General features: G+C 40.1%; 2 protein-coding genes across 2 annotated transcripts in view; one reads left to right on the top strand and one right to left on the bottom strand.

Annotated features, from left to right (window-relative positions):
• The window catches only part of CHP1 (calcineurin like EF-hand protein 1), a 46900-nt gene extending 37301 nt beyond the window's left edge, over positions 1-9599 (bottom strand). The window contains exons 1-2 of the mRNA XM_040492330.1: positions 9290-9599; positions 431-503 (exon numbers count right to left, since the gene is read on the bottom strand). Coding sequence (XP_040348264.1) covers positions 431-503; positions 9290-9356 — 140 coding nt within the window. The 5' untranslated portion in view covers positions 9357-9599. The remainder of the gene's footprint in view (positions 1-430; positions 504-9289) is intronic.
• Positions 9600-9740: 141 nt separating this feature from the next.
• The window catches only part of EXD1 (exonuclease 3'-5' domain containing 1), a 37999-nt gene continuing 21595 nt past the window's right edge, over positions 9741-26144 (top strand). The window contains exons 1-5 of the mRNA XM_040492329.1: positions 9741-10103; positions 11228-11412; positions 19937-20005; positions 23831-23888; positions 24131-24258. Coding sequence (XP_040348263.1) covers positions 9901-10103; positions 11228-11412; positions 19937-20005; positions 23831-23888; positions 24131-24258 — 643 coding nt within the window. The 5' untranslated portion in view covers positions 9741-9900. The remainder of the gene's footprint in view (positions 10104-11227; positions 11413-19936; positions 20006-23830; positions 23889-24130; positions 24259-26144) is intronic.

Below are 26144 nucleotides of genomic sequence, written 5' to 3'. Positions count from 1 at the left end.
AACTGTGAGATCATGACCTGAGCTGAAGTCAGACCAACTGAGCCACCCAGGAGCCTGGAGAACCACTGCTCTAGACTGAAACATTGAACATCTTATCTAACATTAATATAAATAAACTGATGTATCCTAGGGTTATAGGGTTGGACTGGGAAATGAGAAGAGAGGACAAAACAATCTAGACCACCTAGGTGGTTCCTAGGAGCAGCATGAAGGCTGGCTGCCCAAACCAATAGAAGTTAAGAATAAAGCAACAAGCACCTAGTGATAAATGTAAAGCCACTGTTCTGCTTATTTAACTCCCTTGTGAATCGATGGTGCCCAAAGACAGTGAAGAACTTGTCCCTCCTATCTGCACTCTGGATGCCTATTACCTCTGCCCTGTTCAGACATTGCCCAAAAATAAAGAGGAAATACAGACGGAACTGCCTACCTGAGAGTCCCATTCTCTCCTTTGTCCAAGCTGGTGAATCGGCTGTAGAGGCGGGTGATCTGACTGTGGGAAACTAAAGAAGACAAAATTAGTCTTAGTTGGAGAAGTCACCCTCCACTCAAACTCAGCTCGAGTGTGGACCTTCAGAAACCAACTGCCTTTCTGGTTCTAGTGCACCATATACTTCAAAGAGAGTAAATGGGGATGTGTCTCAACTGTAACTCATTTCTAGTGTCAAAACAGGAATTTTAAAAGCTAACAAAAGAATGGAGTTAGAAAGTACATAAATCAAGAGCAAAATAGACTCTCAGGAATGAAGCCTAGTCTTCATTAGGACTATATATTAAATGTCAGGTGGTTAGGATTTAACAAAACAAAGCCAAATTTAGTTTAAAAGGAAACTGTGGGGTGCCTGGGTGGCTCAGTTGATTTCTGCTCAAGTCATGATCTCATGGTTGTGGGATCAAGCCTTGTATTGGGCTCTGCACTGACAGCCCCGAGCCTACTTGGGATTCTCTCTAAGATAAAACAAAAAGAACAACAACAAAAAAGAAATTGTGAAACTTTCACCTTTTCACCTGACTCAGAGACTATGAAAACACATGGTTTGATTAAAAACACATACCTATTAATCAGTATGATGTTTCGGGCTGGCAATGCCAGGTCGGTAATTTGTACTGAATTAAAGACTGGGACAGATTCTGTTTTTATTTTTTTTGTTTTAGTTTATTAACAATTTTATTTTTAAATAATCTTTATACCCAGTGTGGGGCTTGAACTCACAACCCCATGATCAAGAGGTGCATGCTCCACAGACTGAGCCAGCTGAGCACCCTGGGGCAGATTCTATTTTTAAAATCTGGTTTGCTCCTGCACAAAGCATTAGCAGCTTTCTTTTCCCTCAGGACTGACATTTAGGTAAAAGACCACAGGGTCAGGTCAGCCTCTTTTCTGTGATTGCAAGAGCTCCACTGAGTTTCCAGTAAAGGAATGGGCTCTGAGAAAGCAAATTAGGCAATCTGTAAAAAGTTCAGCTTATCATCATACGACATCTACAAGGAAGCTATTGTGCTTGTCATTTTTTACCTCAAGCACGAGCTGGCAATTAAAATGAGGTAATAACTGCAGGTACACAGTAAGAATTTGAAAATGCCAATAGGAATTTCTGGGAAATAGTTTTGTTTCCTGGTTGATTGGAGGTAGCAGGGGAAAAATAGTTAAGAGTTATCAAAGGAGAAAAGAAAAGAGCCAAAAAGGGTGTGGCAAGTGTGGACTTTGTCCTAGGTTGTGCTTTCAGGGGTTTAAAGGGGTGACTGGAGGAGTTCTGATAGTAGGCCTCCTCCCCCCAGCTCAACAAAATCTGCTTGCAGTTTTAGGAACAATGGGACAAAGCAAACCGGGGCACAGCGGGAGAAGCAGGAAATGAGTGGCCTAGAGCTAGGATGAGAGGACACACTAGGGGCAGCTTGAATTCTTCAGCATCAGGTTTCACCCAAACTGGGCTCTCGGGTAATAGCTCTCTAGAGAGCAGAAAAAGAGAATCAACCCCAGCCAGCGCAGGGCCAGCAGAGGTCCAAGCACTGAGGAAGCGGCTGTGGACCTCCTGCCAGCCGGTGCTTTCTGGTGGGGGCCAGGCTGACACCCTGACTCCGTTCGTGGCACCACTGTCCCCCAGTGAGGGGCGAGCAAAAGGGGCTGTCAGGAGAACTAACCTCATCCCGGAGAGGAAAGTGTTTGGCAAAGTGTCTGGCACAAGGTAAGCACTCCAGGTTAAGCACTATCATCATCATCCTCACGTCGTGAACCTGAAAGTACAGTATTGCTGCTGCACTAATTCATCTCTACCTCTCTCCTGACTCTGGCAGCCATAGCCATTTTCTTCAGGAACCTGACCTGTTTACCCGGGCTCTGGCCGCGGGCCTCAGAGGTTGCTCTGGAACTGAAGTTCCCTTTAAGTTTAACAAAAACAAGTCAGTTGAAGAATGACTAACTTTCCTCAAAGATTTTTTAAAGAACAAAACTTGTTCACAATCCCAACACCACTGTTTTCATTTCTTTATATACCATCTAATGTCAGCCACTTGTACACTTTACTAGTTGTAATAACTTTTCATTTATTAACTCATAATTTTTCTATATTGCTTTAGAGTCCTTTTTAAGAACTGCAGAATATCTAGTCCACTGGATCAGTTTTTAGTACTTAGAGTACTATATATTTCAGACTACTTTCCTTAAACAAGGAAAATATTCAATTGTATTTCTTTTTGTACTAGTTTTTTTTTTTTTAAGATTTTATTTTTGAGTAATCTCTACACCCAACGTGTGTCTCAAACTCACAATCCCAAGATCAAGAGTCACATGCTATTCAGACTGAGCCAGCCAAGTACCCCTTTTTTTAATTTGAGAAAATAATCCGCACACATTATCATAAAAATGGAAATAGTATAAAAGTGTACACAATGAAAAGTCTCCATTCTCACAACCAAGTTCCCCAGTCTTCCTTGCCAGAAGCAAACACTATTACCAATTTTTTGTAAATCCTTTTTGAAATTCCATGTATGTATATGTAAGTATGTATAGCTATTAACACAATTTTAAAACTGGCAGTAATGTTGTCATCTAGTCTAACTCCTTCACCTAACAAATGAGCTATCAGACATCTTTCCAACATAGATCATCTCAAAGAACTGAGCATTGAAACCTTTTAAAGTAGGATTTTGAGGGGCACATGGGTTGCTACGTCGGTTTAAGCATCTGACTTCGGCCCAGGTCATGATCTCATAGTTCATGGGTTTGAGCCCCCGAGTAGAGCTCTGTGCTGACAGCTCAGAGCCTGAAGTCTGCTTCAGATTCTGTGTCTTCCTCTCTCTCTCTCCCCCTCTTTTGCTCACATTCTGTTTCTCTTTCTCTCAAATATAAACAAACACTAAAAAAAAAGAAAAGTGTAACATTGAAAATTCCCTTAGTAAATTTTGGTATGGTATTACATCCCATATTTCAGAAAAAAAGATCAGCTTATGGCTGGTTTCCTTAAAAATATGGAACATTTCATGAATTTTCGTCTAGCATAAAACTGTTACCTTCCAGGAGAAATGTATCTGTATAGAAATCAGTGGAGAAATGAACAGCCAAATATCAACTTCTAACATAACTCAGTATGGTCAGATCACAATCTGTCTCCTAAACTTCAGAAGTAATGTTTATTAACAAGAAGAAGGAGAAGAACAAGGAAGAGGAGGAGGAGGAGGTGAAGAGAGAGGAGGTGGGGCGGGGGGGGGGGGGGGTGGGGGGGAGATAGCAAGCTTTAATTTAGGTGCTAAATACACCATGACACAGAATATAAAGCAATCTCCAAGGTGGAGAGCTCAGAGCAACTTCAAGAAGCAGAAAGGAATTGGAACTGCCACAAACGAAGGCATGACAAGTTTCCAGGAAACTATTTTCAACAGAAGGCACTAGGCTAATAGGACAGGTGCCCCAAATCTGCACCAATTCTTGGTAACCCAAAGGAAGTCTCTGGAGTTGATCTCTCAGCAAAGGCTGTGTACATGGTCATGTCTTGAATGAAGCTGTATTTTTCTCTACTAATGGGCATTAATCATTTTATGTTGTTGAAAAATTACTTGAAAGACCCTGCCAATCTTCCTGACTACAAACCTGTCTATCATCGCTGCCTCATGCTTAAAGGAGGAAGGCATTTCAGAGACAAGGCCAAGCACTAGGCAGGAGACAGAGGGAAGAATAAAATGAAAAGGGAATAAGGAAAGTATTTTTCCCTTGCCTTTATCCTAAATTGTAATGCAGAAGAACAGACTGATAACCTAGGTAAAGCATTCTAGTGCAACTAAAGGTAACTCCAGATGAAAGATTGAGAAGTTTAAGTCTGAACTCCAACCATTCCTTCTGAACACTCCACACTCCAACACTTTCCATTTCCCCTGACCAGAGGACTTCAAGAGGTGGCCTACTCTCTAAGGGAACCTGAAGATTACAAGAGACTTAAAAGGCATTAAAAAAACAAAACAAAAACCTCTACCTTATAATTGGGGAAATTTGAATATGGAGTAAATGGTAGATAATATGATAAAATTGTTGTCAATTTTTCTTAGGTATGATATAGTACTGAGGTTACATAGGAAAAAAAATCCCTAACCTCAGGAGATGCATGCAGAAATATTTAGCAGTGAGGAGTAATATCTGCCTTTCAAATCGTTCACCAAAAAAACCCCAAACAAACAAAAAAAGAAAACCCACAAAAAAACCCCCCATAAATACATATATATGTATATACATATACATTTATTTATACTTATTTATTTGTTTATTTAATGTTACTGTTGAATTGAGGTGGAAGGTATATGGATGTTCATTACACTACTGTTTAAGTTGGTTGGGGCAAATACAGAGCTTTACAAATTACTGAACCTCAAACCAGCTAAAAGTGTTAGTTATATGTGCATTTCAATTTCAATAGGAACCAGAAGATAGCACCTTCAGGCGACAAGGATTGGCAGGTGAGGGCCATGAAGAGGTCTTGCATCCTTAGATGGCAACGGCATGAAGTTGAATTTTCACTTAGATTCTAGCCCAGGAAATTATTCTCAAGCAATTGCCTTTGTCATGCTGTGCTCTTTGTCCATACAGAAAAACCTACCAGTACACCTTTTCAAACAAAGAAAACCTTACCAGCCTCCACACCTTCCCCATACCACATGACACATACTGGAACTAGAGACTAAAATGACTGTGGGGTGCCTGGGCGGCACTGGGTTAAGTGTCCAACTCTTGATTTCAGTTGAGGTTGAGCCCCACATCTGGCTCCACACTGAGCATGGAATCTGCTTAAGATCCTCTTTCTCTACCTCTGACCCTCTCCCTTGCTTGAGCGCATGCACTTGCTCTCTCTCTCTCCCTAAAATTAATTAATGTGCATTCATTACTACTCCATTGGTATGAATTGTTTCTCACAGATAAGTGGCTATTTTTAAAAGATGGTTTTAAGCAATCCACAGCCAGTTTATTGCTACAGTTAAAAGAACTAAGTGTGCAGATTACAGAAACTCCCAAAACCCTTGTGACTTCCCTCATGACAAGTTTTATTCAACTGAGTTTTAATTTATGAAAACGTGGAACTGTGAAAGAAGGTAACAGAACAAAAAATATATAGCAAATGTTTTATGACAACACAAAATGCTTTATTCTTCTTTAATTTTTATTTATTTTATAAAGCTTTATTTATTTAAGTGATCTCTATACCCAACATGGGGCTCAAACTCACAACCCCAAGATCAATAGCCAGATGGTCTACAGACTGAGCCAGCCAGGTACCCCCCAACACAAAATGGTTTAAAGTTTTTTTTTTAAGTCAGTACTTTGTTGTTGATTTATTTTGAGAGACAGAGTGAATGGGGAAGGCACAGAGAAAGAGGGAGAGAGAGAGAATCCCAGGTAGGCTCTGAGCTGTCAGGTTCTGAGCTGTCAGCCAGATGTGGAGCTTGAATTCGAGAACCATGAGATCATGACCTGAGCCGAAACCAAGAGCTGGTCGCTGAACCTACTGAGCCCCCCAGGTGCCCCTAAAGATGTTATTGTCGTTGTTTTTTTAATATTTATTTTTGAGAGAGAGAGAGAGAGTATGAGTGTGGGAGGAGCAGGGAGGGGCAGAGAGGGGAGGGCAGAGGATCCCAAGTGGGCTCCACACTGACAGGAGACAGCTCTAGGCAGGGCTCGAACTCACAAAACTCAAGATCATGACCTCAGCCGAAGTCACATGCTCAACAGACGGAGCCACCTATGGGCCCCATAAATGTTTTACACGGTGTTTTTTAAACTGTTAGAAACGTCAAGATTTCTATTCCTTTAAAAGTTTTATTTCTACAGAGTTGAGAAAATAACATCTGTACTCGATTCCTAGACCAATGTCCCCTGAAAACAGGAAATGTATACAATGCTATCACCTCCCCACTTACATAGCTCTACACATAGTTTTATACTAGCACATGCAAATATTTTCCCAATAAGATGATTCTTATCTACAGTTCAAAATAACAGCTGACACTCACCTGGTAATTCAATTATCAGGCACTATTCTAAGTAGTTTACATAATTTATTTCATTTAGTCCTCAGAGGAATCCTATAAAGTAGGTACTATTATTCTCATTTGAAGATGACAAAACTGAAGCTAACAGGTAATTCTTACCTAGAATTAGTTTGCCAGACATTTAAGAGATTAAATTTCAAATACCGGCTAAACCAGTTACACTTGAATTCTAATCAATTTAGACTTCTGGAAAATATGTTTAAATATAATCATTAATTCCAATGCAAACCTTTCATATTGAATATAAAGTCAGTTTTCCTCAGTTATGCTACATTTTCTTACTGGCAAAGGAAGTAGTGAAATGCCTTACTACTTTCCTTAACTTGAAAGTGTTTCTGATTGATAGTTCCTCAAACTCTTAATGGAACAAGAAGCAGACAAAAATTGGACAAATTCCACTTCTCCACTTCACCCTCAGGTATCTGTTTTTAGTCATCTAAACCTTCTGCATCATGCTAAAATTACTGCTTTAAAAATCAACTCTGCTGTCAGATACTAACCAGATAAACTGACGGCTCTCCCAGGGCAGAGGAAGGACTCTGTAGCAGGCTGAGGGACAATGCTCTTGGAAGCCACCCAAAATGCCCTAAGTTAATTTACCTAAATCTAATCCGTTCATGCATTCATCAGGACCCAATTCCTGTCCTCCCCAAGACCAGCCCACAGACTCGTCTTCTCTGACTGCTGGAGGTGGGTGGCACATAATTTCAGCTACATTATGTCATAATGCTAATCATAACTCTTAAAGGCATCTTTTGTCGGTATTTGCTTTGAGTATCTGGCATAGTACAAATACAGATAATGCAAAAAGTCAGTAACCTGTTGTTTCATTAGGCTTTCTGGTTCAAGGTACATTTGTACTGGTTGTGGTTGAGAATCTCAGTCAGGCTTGATTCACTTTTTGGCAACTAGGAAAACAGCTCTTACAGGAATATGAAGTTCTGTTTCTCCACAAGCCACACAGTAAAATAATTGAACAGTTCTATAGCAGTTCAGGACCTTTCCATTTGGTCAAATGTAAATAAACCCAAATGGGATTAGTGCTCCCTTCATCTTGAGGCAAAAATAGCTTTTTCTCATCCACACTATGGCTTACATTTCCTCATTATGTGACTTTCTATTTTAAGTATGAATGCTTTAATTCTGGTGTCACCTTAGACCTAAAGTAGTTCCAGTATTTCTAAGTGTGGCCAGAGCTCAAGGCCACAAAATTTAATAAAATGTTTGCTGACTCCAAATTGCCTGTATTTCTACTCTTGGGAGTCTGATTGAGTCATAAAATAACCATAAGGTCAAGTGGCCAAACAAGTATTACACATTATAACCAGCTAACTACTTTCTGTCATTCACCCAAAATCAGTAGGTAGTGTGCTCATCATCCTTAGAGGTCTTTATGGAGAGACTATTGGCCATATGATAGAGGATGCTGAAAGCAGTAAACCAATCTGACAACAGCTAGATAACATCCCTTCCAACTTGAAGATTCTCGACAGTTAAATTTGTCAGAAGACACAGGAGAGCATTCAATTTCTCTCAGGCTACCATTGCTTGAGTAACTCTGTAGTTCCCCCAAGAATCCTTCAACATTACCTGTTTATGGGCCACTGAGTTACTTACTGGTCACCTCATTATCAAAGACAGGTTATGAAGAGACCGAGCTCAAACACATAACTCATGTAAAATACAAGAGTCATAAAGGATTATGGAGAAAATATTCTATGCATTATCAAGAGCCATACAAAAATGTGTGGGGCACCTGGGTGGCTCAGTCAGTTAAGTGTCCAACTCTTAATTTCGGCTCAGGTCATGATGTCATGGTTCATGGCTTCAAGCCCCAGGTCAGGCTCTGCACTGGCAATGAGGAGCCTGCTTGGGATTCTCTCTTTTTTCTCTCTAAATAAATAAATAAATAAATAAATAAATAAATAAACATTAAAAAAAAAAAAAGTGTGATGGTGTTACGCAGAGCTTCTGAATCCCCAAAGCCCTGTTGACCCTATGTTCTGGTTAATGAGGAAGAGACTGGACTATAAAAAATCAGTTCCTAGTACAAATTTACACTGAGATTTTGGAGCGCATCCAATTTCCATAGCAAATGCATAAAGTACACCAGCGTAGTAGAAATCAATATATCTGAAATTAGAACAACAAACGTCTTCAGTGTAAGCAAAAACTGATGGTCACAGTATCCGTGCTTTTTTCCCCACAGGTCCAGAATGAAAGAAGTCTCACACTCTCAGATCCCTGATTCTTTAAAGGTCTCCTGTCACTAGGTCACGTCTTCCAAAGCCTTGCTATATGATCTTGCTTTCTAAACTTATTTTTACAGTTGTGGAAAGAATTTATTTGTGATTTCTCATAGTCGACAGTGGTTTTAAGTGCTTGCCCAGAACCGTCACAGGAACGGAGTATGTTTTCTACAGGATCCATCCAGGGCTCCTGAATTCGAGGTTGGTGCAATGTAGGATAAAGCAAAGGAGTTGGGGGCGGGGGGCGCTTTCATGAGCAGGAAGAAGAGAAAAGAGCGGTGCCTGTGCTCTGAGGATGATGGGGACTCCCATCTTGAGTGAAAAGGACAGCCCCACAGGAGCCTGAGCCCACGGCTCTAGCCCTCGGCCACAAAGCTCCAGAGCTGGAGGCTGCCCAGGACCCCGGCAATCTCTGGGCACCCCAGCTCCAGACCTCAACGACAGCCGTCCTCGGTTCTGAGACCAGCCAGAGGCGCCCGGCCACGTTCCCACCCCCTACCCGAACTCACAGCCAGTCTCCTTCTTGATCTCCTCGAGCTCTTCGTCCCGCAATAACGTGGAAGCCCGAGACCCCATCACCGAGCCGGAAGCTGCTCCGGGAGCAGGGGCGCCTGAAGCGACAGCGGCGACGGGAAAGAGGGAGGGAAGGGAGAGAGGCCCAAGGGTCAAGAGACGAGAGGGCAGTGTTCTTACTGCGGACCAGGGAGGGAACCCAGAGGTGGCGAGCGGAGGAGGGCGGTCCGAGGACCAACCAATTAGGAGCGAGGCTGCACCCTGCGCAGAAGTCAACGCTGACGCTTTTAGCTCCAGCCCCGGAATGAATCAGCCCAGCGCAGGGCCGGGTATTCCTAAGCGCAGACCACGCCCCCGGAAGCATGATGCTACCGGCCTTAAAAAGGCAATGCCACTCTGGCTCTAGCGACCGCAATTAAAAGGGCAACGTCATCGACCCACAGTTTTACAACAAGCTAACCTGAAGCAGGCAGCGTAGGCAACCCGTTTCTCGCAGAACTCAAAAAGTGGAAATCCCACCCACAGGTGGCAGGGACTGCAGAGAGAAACAAAAATATAGACAAAACGTCTCCTGGGGCAACGCTAGGGTGTGTCTCTTGAGAACTGCATGCTGGGAGTTGCACCTCCTTTTTTCTGGAGGCCCTCTCACCTCCTGGCCGCTGGGGACGTTCGGGAGTCAGCTTCAGGGCTGCGTGCCGATTGGCTCCTTGGGAAACAGCAGGCACCCCTGGTTGCGTCCCGCTGGCGTCTGGTCCTCGGTGTGGGTGTTCGGCGCCGCGTTTTTCGGTTTGTTTTCGGCACTGTGTTTTGGTAACCGCCAACGCCAGCGTAAAACTCTCCAAGAGTTCTTACGTAAAAGCAGCCCATTCTTTTTTAGCTCAAGACTGAATGAAGCTCGAGGGAGTCACCATTTGCGTGAAATTGGGACAGGATTTCCCAAACTTCCCTTCGGGGGAGAAAATCTATCGGCGGGCGAGATTAAATTCTCAGCGTACGGTCCGCCATTTACTTGAAGTTCTTTATTTTGCCTTAACAATGAGGAATTTTGCATTTTATTTTTATGACATTATTTTCTGGAAAATGTTTAAGCCATCCGTTAAATTAGTACACCCTCTCCGGTGAACCATTTCTTTTCCTGTGGCTTCAATGCCTTTTCACCCCCTCCCCACCCTTTGAGTGTTGCTTTGTACAGAACCCCTTTGAGATGCGGAAGAACCAAATTCTGACCACTGTCACTTAGTATCTACACTACTTTTAAGCTTTACCTAAGGTTTTGACGACTTAGCATGAGGCCAAGGTTCTAGTCTCAGTGGGTAGTTTCCATGGTTGACTTGCTCTTGTCTGATCTAGTGTTGTCTCTCTTCAACTGCTCTGACATGGCAGCTGGATTGGTCATGCATAAAATTGTAATAGTTCTAACGGTTTAGTTAGTAAAACTGCCAAATTCTGGAAATGTTACTAATGTAGAAGAGACCAGGAGAAATTAGATCCCAGAGATTTCTGGGTGAGCAGTTATGGCAGCATGTATTGGCAAGTATTTTGCCAATATCAGTTTTTTGGTTTTTTTCCATTTGCTCTTTAAGAGTTTTTGGTTTGTTGGTTGGTTGGTGTTAAAAAGATAAATGTATATGCCATTTAAAAGCCTCTAAATGTTCTGCTTGTTCCATTTAGCTAAGCAATGAAAGGTAGTATTACCTCATATAGACCAAGAACCCAAACCTTGCCTGAAGTTTTATGGTTTTCAATTTCCCATGTATAAATTAGAGTTGGTGCTTGCAATGGTCCTTTCCCCATTATTCTAAAAAGATGAGTGAGCAAAACTGAATTACTCTCGTGTTTTTATTTTTCTTGTTCCTTCCAGGTATGAGAAAAGGGAAAATAACCTCATTCCCCCCAAAATATTTTTAAAATCATAGATCTCTTTTATTTTCAAGTGGTTGGACACTTAAAGAAGATTGTTTGAAGACTGCCTTTCCATCAAATAGCATGGATCCCAGCAGCGACTACCATTTCCTCAATCAGATTTTGTGGAGAAGGGTGAAACTCACATTGGTTTGTGGCATCTTTGAGGGAGTACTCCAGCATGTGGACCCTAACAAGATTGTTGTCCTGAAGAAAGGTCTCATTTTATTTCTCATCATCTTCTGCTTTTTAAGAGATTAATAGCTAAGTTTGGGTGATGGCTCTGGGCTTCATTAGCAACTAGGAGGGAGTCATTCCTATTCTAGGAAAGAGGTAGGAGGAAGATTAGAATGCTATTTTCCCCGACAGAAAACATGGCTATATATGCTGGCTTGTCCCCACTTCTATACTTTTGTTTACATGATAGTGAAATTTTTCAATGTGTAGATTCTTTTTTCATTGGGTACTTTTTAATTTCTTTCCATATGTGTCTTGAAATTAAAAATCATCACTGGATTCGATAGAATTCCTTTTGGCTTCAACAGACAAATTCACAAAGACAAAGGTAGATTTACTTTTGGCTTCAACAGACAAATTCACAAATTAATTTTTCTCATGCAAAAACAAGTGTAGAGATAGGCTGCTGAGGAATAGTGCAGTGACTCAAAGATGCCAGGAGGGACCAGGTGCCTTGTGCTTTTGCCACCTCGGTGATCATCTGTCATCATCATGGTTACAAGGTAGCCTCTATATCTCCCAGCTTCAATTCTGTTCATTTTAAGGGTTGCAACTCAGGAACAGCCAAATAGAAAAGATGCATTGGCAAAATTATGTGGGAAGGGACTCAGAATTTCCATGCCCTCTATGGGTATACCACCCGCTTAGTTCCTACATGTGTTCACCTTGAAAGTCCAATATATAGTTTTTATTCAGCTAGAATATTGACTTGCTAGGATAGTTGTTTCCCTGAAAGAAGTTTCAAGTTCACAATTGAAGCTTGTATACGTGGCATTTGAGAGATTAGTGTTATTCTTAAGCCATGTTATAAGTTAAAATAGACCTTTGTGGACTAGGGTGGGACTATACCAGACTTTTGCAGTATAGTAACTCATTCAATAATCATTTGTGGTTTTTTTGTTAATTTTGCTTTTTAAATTTATTTTAAGTAGGCTGCATACCTAACATGGGGCTTCTACTCATGACCACGAGAGCGAGAGTTGCGTGCTCTTCCAGCTAACCTAGCCAGGCATCCCTCAGTAATATTTTATTGATAGTTTATTTTATTGATTTATTTTGATATTGATAATATTTTATTGATTTATTGCAGGTACTAGGACAGATATCAGGGATATAGATAAGGGTTACATGGTCGCTGTCCTCAAAAAACTGAGTCTAGTAAGGAGACAGATAAGCAAGCAGAAAGCTATAATGCAGTATGATATCCTCTTCTGATAGAGGGAAACACAAGATGCCATGGAAACACAAACGGTTCAGTTAATTTTTTTTAAGTTTATTTATTTATTTTGAGAAAGCAAGAGCTTGTGTGTGTGGAAGGGGCAGAGAGAGAGGGAGAGAGAGAACCTAAGCAGGTTTGCACTGTTAGCACAGACCCCAGTGCAGGGCTTCTACCCACAAACCATGAGATGATGACCTGAGCTAAAATCAAGAGTCAGATGCCCAACTGAATGAGCCACCCAGGTGCCCCAAAGTTTCAGTTAATTTAGATCTGGGAGTGGTAGAGTTAGGATAGTAGGGAAGGTGTCCCAAAGGTGAGTGGGATTTAGCTAGGTGGGAAAAGAGTGGAAGGTGTTTCAAGCCAGTCGTTGTCAAACTTGAGCTGTGGATCAGAAACACCTGGAAGACTTGTTAAAACACAGATTCCTGGGCCCCCCTCCCAGAGATTCTCATTCTTAAGGTCTGAGGTGGGGGCCAACAATTTGTATTTCTAACAAGTTTCTTGGTGATGCTGATGCTTAGTTGGGGAACCACACTTTGAGAGAACCATAGTTTTATGCAGAAAGTAGCAGCATGTACAAAAAATGTAAAGACATGAAAACTTGGTGCATTCAGGAAACCTAAGTAAAATTCAGTATGAGACTTAAGAGTGGAGAAGTAGACATGGGACTAATCAGAAGGCCTTAGCATATCATAGCATTTGGACACTTCTGAAAGCAATGAGGAACAATTTGAAAGACTTTTTTCTTTTTTAATTTTCAGTAGGCTCTAGGCCCAATATGAGGCCTAACTCCCAGCCCCGAGATCAAGAATGGCATGCTTTACCAACTGAGCCAGCGAGGTGCACCATAATTTGAAAGATTTTTTTAAGTAAGAGGCATCTAAGTTTTCAAGCTTGTTGCCTGAAATGTTTAATCCTGTGTTAGTTGGGAACAATGCTCAGCTACTAGAAACAAACTCAATCCAGTGGCTCAAACTAGGAGTTTATTCTCTTATATAAAAGAAGACAGGCATCCCAGTGCTACTGTGACTCTCCCCAGAGTTGAGGGAGATCCAGATTTTTCATCTTTCTGCTCTGCCATCTTTAGCCCATGCCTTCAAACCTCAAGATCATGTGATGGCTGGTAGAAGTTACAGGAGGAAGAGGACAGAGAGGTAGGGCAGTGTTCCTCCCAGCTGAGTCAATCCCCTTAAAGAGATGCCCTGGAGGTCCAAGAAACCACTCCTGTTTGTGGAGAGACTAAGCAGTTTGCTAGCCTGAATAAATGGCGTTGAATGGACAACAATCAGGATATGCCACATAATTGTTCAACAAAGTGTTCAGTCTAGATAAAATATAGACTTTAATTATATAGTCTTTAATGATACTGATTTTATATAGTTGACATAGTAAGTTAGGTATGTTATATGCTTTTTTTAGTTAACACAATAACAAGCTTTTGCTGGTATTATTTGAAACTCCAATTTAATGGCCAAACATTTTCTTTTCTTTTATTTTTTAAAGTTTTTTTTCATTTTTTTTATTCCTCGAATTCCATTTAGTTAAAATACAGTATTATATTAGTTTCAAGTGTACAATAGAGTGATTCAACAATTCTATATACACAACCTAGTGTCCATCATGACAAGTGCACTACTTAATCCCCAACAACTAAATAACCCACCCCTCCATCCCTTCCCCTCTAGTAACTATTAGTTTGTTCTCTGTAATTTAGAGTCTATTTGTTTTGCTTTGTTTTGTTTTAATTTTTATTTATTTATTTTTAATTTACATCGAAGTTAGTATATAGTGCGACAGTGATTTCAGAAATAGATTTCTTAATGCCCCTTACTCATTTAGCCCATCCCCCCTGCCACAAACCCTCTAGTAATCCTCTGTTTGTTCTTCATATTTAAGAATCTTTTATGTTTTTTCCCCCTCCCTGTTTTTATATTATTTTTGCTTCCCTTCCCTTGTATTCATCTGTTCTGTGTCTTAAAGTCCTCATATGAGTAAAGTCATATGATACTTGTCTTTCTCTAATTTTGCTTAGCATAATACCTTCATTTTTTTTAATTGCTGTGTAAAATACACACACACACACACACACCACACCACACCACATCTTCTTTATCCATTCATCCATTGATGAACATTTGGGCTCTTTCCATACTTTGGCTATTGTTGATAGCACTGCTATAAACATTGGAGTGCATGTGTCCCTTTGAAACAGCATACCTGTATCCGTTTTATAAATACCCAGTACTGCAATTGCCGGGTTGTAGGGTAGTTGTATTTTTAATTTTTTGAGGAACCTCCATACTGTTTTCCAGAGTGGCTGCACCGGTTTGCATTCCCACCAACAGTGCAAAAGAGATTCTCTTTCTCCGCATCCTCGCTAACATGTGTTGTTGCCTGAGTTAATGTTAGCCATTCTGATAGGTGTGAGGTGGTATCTCCTTGTGGTTTTGATTTGTTTTTCCCTGATGATGAGTGATGTTGAGCATTTTTTCATGTGTCAGTTGGCCATCTGGGTATCTTCTGTGGAGAAGTGTCTATTCATGTCTTTTGCCCATTTCTTCACTGGATGATTTGTTTTTTGGGTGTTGAGTTTGATAAGTTCTTTATTGATTTTGGATACTAACCCTTTATGTGATATGTCATTTGCAAATATCTTTTCCCATTCATTCGGTTGCCTTCTAGTTTTGCTCATTGTTTCCTTTGCTGTACAGAAGCTTTTTATTTTGATGGGGTCCCAGTTATTCATTTTTGCTTTTGTTTCCCTTTCCTCTGGAGATGTGTTGAGTAAGAAGTTGCTGTGGCCAGGACCAAAGAGGTTTTTGCCTGTTTTCTCCTCAAGGATTTTGATGTATCTTACATTAAGGTCTTTCATCTTACATTTAGGTCTTTCATCCATTTTGAGTTTATTTTTCTGTATGGTGTATAAAGTGGTCAGGGTTCATTTTTCTGCATTTTGCTATCTAGCTTTCCCAGCACCACTTGCTGAAGATACTGTATTCCATTGGATATTATTTGCTGCTTGGTCAAAGATGAGTTGGCCATATGTTTGTGGGTCCATTTCTGGGTTTCCTATTCTGTTCCATTGATGTGAGTGTCTGTTTTTGTGCCAGTACCATACTGTTTTGATGATTACGGCTTTGTAATACAGCTTGAAGTTCAGGGTTGTGATTCCTCCTGCTTTGGTTTTCTTTTTCAAGATTACTTTGGCTATTTGGGGTCTTTTCTGGTTCCATACAAATTTTAGGATCATTTGTTCTAGCTCTGTGAAGAATGCTGGTATTATTTTGATAAATATTGCATTGAATATGTACATTGCTTTGGATAGTATTGACATTTTAACAGTATTTGTTCTTACTATCCAGGAGCATGGAATATTTTTCCATTTTTTTATGCCTTCCTCAATTTCTTTTATAGGCTTTCTGTAGTTTTCAGTGTATAGATTTTTCACCTCTTTGGTTAGATTTATTTCTAGGTATTTTATGGTTTTTGGTGCAGTTGTAAATGAGATTGATTCCTTGATTTCTCTTTCTGTTGCTTCATTGTTGATGTATAGGAATGCAAGTGATTTCTGTGCATTGATTTTATATCCTGCAACTTTGCTGAACTCATGAATCAGTTCTAGCAGTTTTTGTGTGGAATCTTTTGGGTTTTCCATGTAGCGTATCATGTCATCTGCAAAGAGTGGAAGTTTGACCTCCTCCTGGATGATTTGGATGCTTTTTATTTCTTTGTGTTATCAGATGGCTGAGGCTAAGACTTCTAATACTATGTTGAATAACCATGGCGAGAGTGGACATCCCTGTCTTGTTCCTGACCTTAGAGGGAAAGCTCCCAGTTTTTCCCCATGGAGGATGATATTAGCGTTGGGTCTTTTATATATGCCTTTTATGATCTCAAGGTATGATCCTTCTATCCCTGCTTTCTTGAGGGTTTTTATCAAGAAACAATGCTGTATTTTCTCAAATGCTTTCTCTGCATCTGTTGAGAGGATATATGGTTCTTGTCATTTCTTTTATTGATATGATGAATCACATTGATTGTTTTGCAGATATTGAACCAGCCCTGCATCCCAGGTATAAATCTCACTTGGTCTTGGTGAATAATTTTTTTAATGTATTGTTGGATCCAGTTGGCTAATATCTTGTTGAGGATTTTAATAGCTAAACATTTTACAGTATAGTTTTAAAAATATTTACTATAGGAACACCTGAGTACCTTAATTGGTTAAGCATCTGATTTTGGCTCAGGTCATGATCTCATGGTTTGTGATTTCAAGCCCTGTGCCAGACTCTGCACTGGCAGTGTGGAACCTGCTTCGTATTCTCTGTCTCCCTGTCTCTGTGCCCTGTGTATACACACACACTCTCTCTGTCACTCTATTTCTCTCTCAAAAATAAATAAACATTTTGTAAAAAAATAAAATAAAAATATTTAGTGTATTTTATAATTATAAAATAAAATTTTTATTTGTAGATTATATATACATTGTAACACATTATGAAGTACAATTTAATATTGTTATTATATATGTGTGTATATATATATATATGTATACTTATACATATATATACGCATTTTTTTTAAGTAGACTTCATGCCCAGCACGGTGCCCAATGTGGGGCTTGAACTCACAACCCTAAGATCAAGAGTAGGACACTTAAGTGACTAAGCCAATACTTGGTGCTCCAATACTTGTTATAATTTATAATTATTTTCTTAGGAATAGTTCCTACAAGTGAAATTACTAGGTAAAAGTTATAGATATTTTAAATATTTTTGATGCGGGGCGCCTGGGTGGCGCAGTCGGTTAAGCGTCCGACTTCAGCCAGGTCACGATCTCGCGGTCCGGGAGCTCGAGCCCCGCGTCAGGCTCTGGGCTGATGGCTCAGAGCCTGGAGCCTGTTTCGATTCTGTGTCTCCCTCTCTCTCTGCCCCTCCCCCGTTCATGCTCTGTCTCTCTCTGTCCCCAAAATAAATAAACGTTGAAAAAAAAAATTAAAAAAAAAATTTTTGATGCATATTTCCAAATAGTTTTTCTAAAGGGTTGTGCCTTTCTACTTCACTACTAGCTATGTGCAAGTGATACTCAGTAACATTGGATATTTTAAAAAAATTGCTGATGTGTATCTTTCCTAAATTCTTGCTAGTTTTATAGGTAAAAAGTGCTGTTTCATTTTGGCCTGTTTATAAAATATTTCTAAAGAAGTTGAATGTATTTCTTGACACTTGTTTACTAATTTTGTATACTATTTGAACAAAGCAGGAGTATTTTCACTATGACGGCAGGAAGGATTGAAGTAGGGAGAAACTATAGGCAGAGAGCATAGACAGGGAACTAGTTTGACAACCAAGGGATCCAATAAAGGGAAAATGATAGTGGTCATAGCTAAGGTTCAGCAAGGAAAGGAAAAGAGAGAGACAGATTCTAGGAATACATAAGAGATGGGATAAATAACCTGGTAATCAATTGGATAGAGAGCAATGGAACATGACTCCTACATTTATGACTGACTCAGAAGATTACATGTATAGTACTATTATTAATTGATAGAAATGGGAAGAGAAAGTTTGTTGGTTCTACTGGGAGGAGGTAATGATTTCAGTTTGAGAATGTTACAGTCAGTCTCCTAGGAAATGTGAGTGGAACTGAGAGAAATAATCCATGTTGTAGAAATAATGAATGTTGGGGGTGCCTGGCTAGCTCATTTGGAAGAGCCAAATGACTCTTGATCTCGTGGTCATGAGTTTGAGCCCCACATTAGGTATAGAGATTACTTAAAAAAAAATGGTGTCAGGATGTCCGAGGTGGTAGAGGCGGGTAAAGAGATTGGGAGGAGCAAATGAGGGAGACAGCTAACATTGGTTAGGAGTTGTGTATTAAAATAACTGAGGCCAAGGTTTGAATCCTGACCCTGTCTTTTCTTAGTAGTGTGACCTTAAGTTATTTAACTTTTCTGAGTCTCACATTCTTCCATAACAGAGAGAATGAAATGCCTCTCTCGCTATGTTACTGGAGAGTCAAATGTGGGCAAATAATTAGCATGGTGCCTACTTCAGTATGCTCAGTATGATAGCTCTAGGAAATTAGTAGGAAAAGAACTAAACTTGAAGTGTATCCTATAAGGCAAAGAAGAAAGGAGAGAACAGTATTGTCAAAGGATACATGGGAGACAAGGGTGATAAGACTATAAACGTTTTTTTTTTAGATTTGAAAAATAGGCAGTTGGTGATTTTTGACCTCAGTAAGAATATATTCAGTGGAATAGTGAGGGTGAAACTCGATTATTTTGGATTGCTGAGCAGCATGGAAATATACAACTGCTGGGAGCACTTCCGTCTAGAAAAGTGACACCAGGGATGCCTGGGTGGTTCAGTCAGTTAAGCATCCAACTTTGGCTCAGGTCATGATCTCATGTGGGTTTGAGCCCCACATTGACAACTCAGAGCCTGTAGCCAGCTTCAGATTCTGTGTCTCCCACTCTCTCTGCCCCTCCCCATCTTATGCTCTATCTTTCCCTCTCTTTCTCAAAAATAAACATTAAAAAAAATTAGAAAAGCGACATCATTTTAGACATGACATCTAAACTTTTCCCTAACTCACCTATCTACTCAGGTAAGAGCTCTGTATTTGAGCCAGCAGTTGGATTATTGTCCTTACCAGTACTTGTGAGCATGTAGCATGACAGGAAACAGGGTGTAGACTCTAGAAGTACTCAACTGCCTTAAAATTTTATCCAGAATTAGGTGGAAAAAAAAAAACTACTAATATAATAAATAGATAGTCTTTAGCCTCAAGAGCCTTAGAATAATTCTTGGGAGAAGTTTAAATTCACTCTGCTACCACTGCCCTTTAAGTTCCTCTTGGACCATTGTTCCCTCTGTTCTTTTTTTTTTTTTTTTTAAGTTTATTTATTTATTTTCAGAGAGTATGAGTAGAGGAAGGACAGAGAGAGAAGAGAGAAAATCCCAAGCAGGCCTCGTGCTACCAGGTGTGGAGGCCAACGCAGGGCTCAAACTCATGAACCATGAGATTAGGACCTGAGCGAAAGCCAAGAGTTTGTTGCTTAAGCAACTGAACCACCCAGGCACCCCCAATCTGTTCTTTATACCACTTGTTACAAGGCTATAGCTTTGTAATTTATTATTGACTCTTCATTTCTTGGGGGAAAATAATTTGAGGATTTTTGTAAAACTCAGATATGGCACTTTTGGGGGGCATTATTTTCTTAAAATTTTAGGAAAATATTATCTTTTTTAATAACTAAATGAATCATTTTCTGTAACAGTGAAGAATGTGGAGACTGGTCGAAGTGTTCCAGGAGTGAAGATGTTTTTTGGGCACGAGATTGTGAACGGTGAGAGGTGCATGTTCCCTGACTGCAGGGATTGGGATTTGCATAGCAGTAAACTCACGGCTCCACCTCATTCCAACATTTGAAAACATATGAGATGTTGTATAGCCTTTAATATTACATTTATGAATTTTAAAAATATTTTTTAATGTTTATTTTTGAGAGAGAGAGAGAGAGAGAGAGAGAGACCGAGTGTGAATGGGGGAGGGGCAGAGAGAGAGAGAGAGAGGGAGACACAGAATCCAAAGCAGGCTCCAGACTCTGAGCTGTCAGCACAGAGCCTGATGCGGGGCTCAAATTCACAAACCATGAGATCATGGCCTGAGCCGAAGTCGGATGCTTAAATGACTGAGCCACCCAGGTGCCCCTGCGTTTATGAACCCTTAAAGTTGGTATTTGAGAATTGACCTTCATCTTACTTTCTCGGAGGGTACTATGAACAGAACAGTTCTAGAGAATTTTCATCATCTTAATTTTACAGTGTGAGGACCACTACTGCTTGTTACTGGAGACTCAGCCAGTAGGCAGTTAGGAATCTGAACAGAAAAGAATCTTGCTCAGCAATTAAATTTAACAGTACAGATTCACAGTACATTTGCAGTCCCTTATCTGAAACCTGAGGACCAAATGTTTCAGAATTCACAATTCTGCATTTTTTGGAAACCCTAATGCCAACTAGATACTGTTTAATATTACATTAACATTGGAAGTGGGTCTGGGAACAACTCTGTAATAAAACCGGGAAACTGCAGATAATCCTCCTAAGTGATAAAATAGGAATATAAATAGTATGTCAGTTCAGGTTTTGCTGCCAAAAAGAGATACAATTTTTGGTTTTCAGAGATTTTTGGATTTTGGAATTGCAAGAAGAAGCTCTTTTTTATTTTGTTTTTGTTTTGTTTTTCTGTTTTTTGGCGTTTTTGTTTGTTTCTTTTGCAGCTCTCTTCTTCATTTCTGCCATCAAAAGCCATTTAGCAAGAGTAGGTCCACTTGTTTGCCAAAAAAAGAGTAGATATGGAAGCTCTTTTGGTCAGTGTGCTTCCAAAAAGCCAAATAGGATAAGAGAAAAGGGGAGCAAGAACTGTTCCTCCTTTCAAGAAGTCTAAAGCAGAAAGCCTTCCAAGGAAGAGTAAAGATCAGTGTGGGGAGAACGGGAGATCGGGGACCTCGTGGAGCTGTTCATTTCTTACCAGTGGGGCAGATATGAGGAAAGGGAAGGACTCCTGTAGATGACAGATTACTGCTGTTTGAAAGATTACTTTGTTTTGTGAGAGTAGAATTGAGAGAGATGAAAGTCTCACCAAATTAATGACTGCCAATCTAGCCCTACTTCAAGGCAGCCAGCTATCTGTCCTTTCTCACTGAGTATGCTACTATAAACACTCTCTGTCCCTTGAACACCTTTTTGTAATGGCTGTGATGGTGGTAGTAGTAGTGGGATTTTTCTTTGAAAAAAATAAAAGATTTTAAGTAATCTCTACACCCAACATGGGGTTCAGACTCACTTCCTGAGATTGAGAGTCACATGTTAACAACTGAGCCAGCCAGGTGCCCCATAGTGGGATTCTTTTTTTTTTTTTTTGAAACTAGATTCCTTTCTTTTTTTTAATGTTTGTTTATTTTTGACAGAAGAGAGAGACAGAGCATGAGCAGGGGAGGGGCAGAGAGAGAGGGAGACACAGAATCCAAAGCAGGTTCCAGGCTCCAGGCTCTGAGCTGTCAGCACAGAGCTCAGTGCGAGGCTCAAACTCACAAACCGCGAGATCATGACCTGAGCTGAAGTCGGACGCCCAACCGACCGAGCCACCCAGGTGCCCCTACATTCCTTTTTTAAAGTTCATTTTTTTTATTTTGAGAGAGAAGGGGAGAGAAAGAATCCCAAGCAGTCTCCGCACTTACGGTACAGACCCCGACACGGGGCTCAGTCTGTGAGATTACTACCTGAGCCAAAACCAAGAGTCAAATGCTTAACCAACTAAGCCACCCAGGTGCCCCTATGTAGTGGGATTCCTAATTGTGTTCTATTAGCCTTTGCCCTGGATCAAAGCTAGGCTGTGGATGGGTTTGCAAAGAGAGGCAAAGGAATCACTACTACTATCTCCCTAACTCAAGAGAGGGCTAACCACTGACCAGCTTTGTGAACTGTACATGTGGATTTCATCTCTTCCTAAATCCTTTCTCAAGACTTGGCATTTTTTCATAATTTTTAAGTTCAAAGGGCAGTCTTCTCCTTCTTTTCCCTGTGGTTCAGTCAGCCACGGATTGAGCCTTTTTCCACTCTCCCTGAAAAGCACTTTGAATAAGAATTATTAAAGTGATAACTAACTAGAATTTAAATAAAACCTCAAACAAACAATAAATTTAAATGGGCCCCTAGGTGGCTCAGTTGGTTGAGCATCCAACTTTGTCTCAGGTCATGATCTCACAGCTCTTGAGTTCGAGCCCCACATTGGGCTCTGTGCTGACAGCTCAGAGCCTGGAGCCTGCTTCAGATTCTGTGTCTCCCTCACTGTCTGCTTGTCTGCTGCTCATGCTCTGTCTCTCTCTCTCTCAAAAATAAGTAAACATTAAATTAAAAAAATAAAATAAAATGAGGGGCGCCTGGGTGGCTAAGTCGGTTAAGCGGCAGACTTCGGCTCAGGTCATGATTTCGCGGTCCCTCTCTCTGACCCTCCCCCGTTCATGCTCTGTCTCTCTCTGTCTCAAAAATAAATAAACATTAAAAAAAATTTAAAAAAATTAAAAAAAATAAAATAAAATGAAGAATAAAAATTGACTACTCAATATTTTCAATGACTTTCACTTTCTCTGCCCAAGACTCAACACATCTAGATAGTGCAGGGGAAGGAGACATTTGGAACATAGTATGGCCCCTTAGTGGATTTTCTCTGACTAGTACCTATGTATACTTAATTGACTCTAAAATGCCATTAATTATAAAGTGCACTATTAAAAAAATTTTTTTTAATGTTTATCTTTATTTTTGAGACAGAGACTGAGCATGAGTGGGGGAGGGGCAGAGAGAGAGGGAGACACAGAATATGAAGCAGGCTCCAGGCTCTGAGCTGTCAGCACAGAGCCCGACGCAGGGCTTGAATTCGTCAACTGCGAGATCATGACCTGAGCTCAAGTCAGATGCTCAACCGACTGAGCCACCGAGGTGCCCCCGTGCACTATTACTTTTCACATCCTAAGAAAGAAAAAGCTGCCAATTAAACTGTCATGTGCACTTATTATAAATAATATGCAATTTCAGAGCTGTTTAAAAAGTACATCTTAGAATCAATAATAACAATATTGCCTGCACTGTTAGATTAAAAATAAGTTGTTTCAGAATCTGTGAAAGGTTTCTTTCATATTTTTTTGGTAATTTCTAGTCTAGCTTTTACTGCTTTTACTGTCACTGAACTATTTATTAAGGCAGCAGTCTGTGAGATCTGTGAATGATTTGAGAGAAAACATCCAAAGAGTACACAGTGTGAGGAAAGATGTATCAGTAGTGGGAATGAATAGGAAAGAAAATCTCTGGAACCAATCTGCAGAAGTACCAAGGTGCCCTGGATCAAAAGGGTAAAGAGAAAATGTAAAGTGCGTTCTATTCCTTCTAAATGACCAAGGAAGCTAGGTTGGCAGGGAGATATTAGGTATCTTCAGTACTTTGGGTAGGCTTTTCTGCTCTATTTATTGCTGCCTGATGAAGACCTCTATGGACTAACGTTTCATTTCCAATTACTGTTTGTGATACCTCATTAGACTGTGGGTGGAAGGGGAGTGGTTAATTGCTTTCAGATTGGACCCTCTGTTGGAATCCATTTGGTTATTTTACAGTGGAACTGCTGGATGAAGTGGAACAAGGTGCAGAGAGAGAAAAGGCATCTTCTGTTAGGTATGATGGAGTAATTTTCTTAATTGTTATCTTACCCAAATGTACACATTAGGGTAGAAAGCATTATCTCTAATTCATGATCTAAATAATTGCTCAGATGGCCTGAGGTAATAGAAATGAGAAGAAATAGATGTTTCTTCTATCTTTTGATGGCACCTTTAAATCAATGTGTGGCTAAATCTGTGTAAGGCATCAGCAAACAAAGAACAAGTTCACCTGAGTGTTGTTTTCTGTAAGCATAGTCTAAATACAGAAAGAACAAGGATGGATAAAATGAAAGGTGAAGATCTAAACATATGTGAGCCTACTTCTCCTGTCCCTGAGTCACCAACCACCTCTCTGCTGAATCACCTCAAGTATAGCGCATCAGGTAAGTACTGGGTCTCTGAATTGTCTAGGCTAGCTCTATTGTGGTCTAGAACTCTTCAGAGTTGACGTAACTGTGAGTCAAGGTTCTGTATGGAATGCTCAGCAGGGCCATTGCTTCTAGGCTCTGAATTAAGATAAAATACTGTGATTCATTTATTTATTTAATATTTTAGGGTGTACTATATACCAGACATTGAGGATACTGAAGTGTAGTATCTCTGCCCTCGTTGAGCTCCATTATAGGAAGCAGACACTAAGTAAGATAAATCAGTATAAAATATAGTATGCTGGTGCCAAATGCTAAGGAGAAAAAAAATAGAAAAAAGGGAAAGAGTGTGTGAAGAGAGTGGTTTTACAGTTGTAGGGTGTTTAGGACAGGCCTCCCTGAAATGGTGACATTTGAGCAAAGGCCTGAGGAGATGAAGGATTGAGCAGTGTGTATCTGAGGGAAATGTTTTTTAGGCAGAAAAAAGAAGAACTACTAAGGCCCTGAGATAGGAACGTGCCAGGATCTTGAAGGAATAGCAAGATCAGTGTAGCTGGAGCAAGGAGAAAGATAGATGAAGTCGGGTAGGCCTATCATGGAGGTCATTGTAGATCATTGAAGAGACTCAGGCTTCTACTCTGAAATGAGAGGAAAAGCCATTGGAAGATTTTTGGTTTTATCATTTCTCTAATGACTAAGAATGTTAAGGATCTTTTCGTGTCCTTATTTTCCGCCTGAATATTTTTGGTGAAATGTCTGTTCATATCTATTGCACATTTTCTTATTGGGTTGTTTTATTATTATTCAGTGTTGGGAGTTCTTTATATATGCTGGATATAAATCTTTCCTCAAATATGTGCTTACAAATATTTCTGCAAGTCTGTAATTTGTCTTTTTATTCTCTTAAAGTATGTCTCAAAGAGCAGACATTTTTAATTTTGATAAAGTAAAATTTATACATTTTTTTCTTTTATGGATCGTACTTTTGATATCAAGAAGTTTTTTCCTCAGTCACAGAGGTTTTCTCCTATGTTTTCTTCTACAAGCTTCATGATTTCAGCCTACATTCAGGTCTAGGACCCATTTTTACTTAATTTTTGTACACAATGTGAAGTATGGATCAGCATTTGTTGTTTTGTTTTGTTTTGTTTTGTTGTTGGATGAGAATAGCCAATCGTTCCAGTACCCTTTTTTGAAAAGACTGTTATTTTCTAAAATTACCTTTGCACCTTTGTCAAAAATTAGTTTTCTATATATATGTAGGTTTATTTCTGGACGCTATATTTTGTTAGATTGATCTATTTTTCTGTATATATACCAATACAAGACTATTTTGTTTACTACTTTTTTTTTTTTCAACGTTTATTTATTTTTGGGACAGAGAGAGACAGAGCATGAACGGGGGAGGGGCAGAGAGAGAGGGAGACACAGAATCGGAAACAGGCTCCAGGCTCTGAGCAGTCAGCCCAGAGTCCGACGCGGGGCTCGAACTCAGAGACCGCGAGATCGTGACCTGGCTGAAGTCGGACGCCCAACCGACTGCGCCACCCAGGCGCCCCTGTTTACTGCTTTTTTAAAAACTGTTTTGTTTACTATTGGTTGATGATAGATCTTAAAATCAGGTAGTGTTAGTTCTCCAACTTTGTTCTTCTTCAGAGTTGTTTTGGATATACTATGTTCTTTGCATTTCCCCATGAATTTTATTTTTTTTTAATGTTTATTTATTATTGAGAGACACAGAGTGTGAGTAGGGGAGGGGTAAAGAGAAGGGAAGACACAGAATCTGAAGTAGGCTCCAGGCTCTGAGCTGTCAGCACAGAGCCGGATGCGGGGCTTTAACTCACAAACTATGAGATCATGACCTGAGCCGAAGTCTGTTGCCTAACCAACTGAGCCATCCC

Source organism: Herpailurus yagouaroundi, unplaced genomic scaffold (assembly GCF_014898765.1).
Source record: "Herpailurus yagouaroundi ecotype Mexico unplaced genomic scaffold, PumYag 184, whole genome shotgun sequence".
Classification (NCBI taxonomy): domain Eukaryota; kingdom Metazoa; phylum Chordata; class Mammalia; order Carnivora; family Felidae; genus Herpailurus; species Herpailurus yagouaroundi.
The sequence above is the reverse complement of the archived record's forward strand: the minus strand, read 5'-3'. Positions and strand labels throughout refer to the sequence as shown.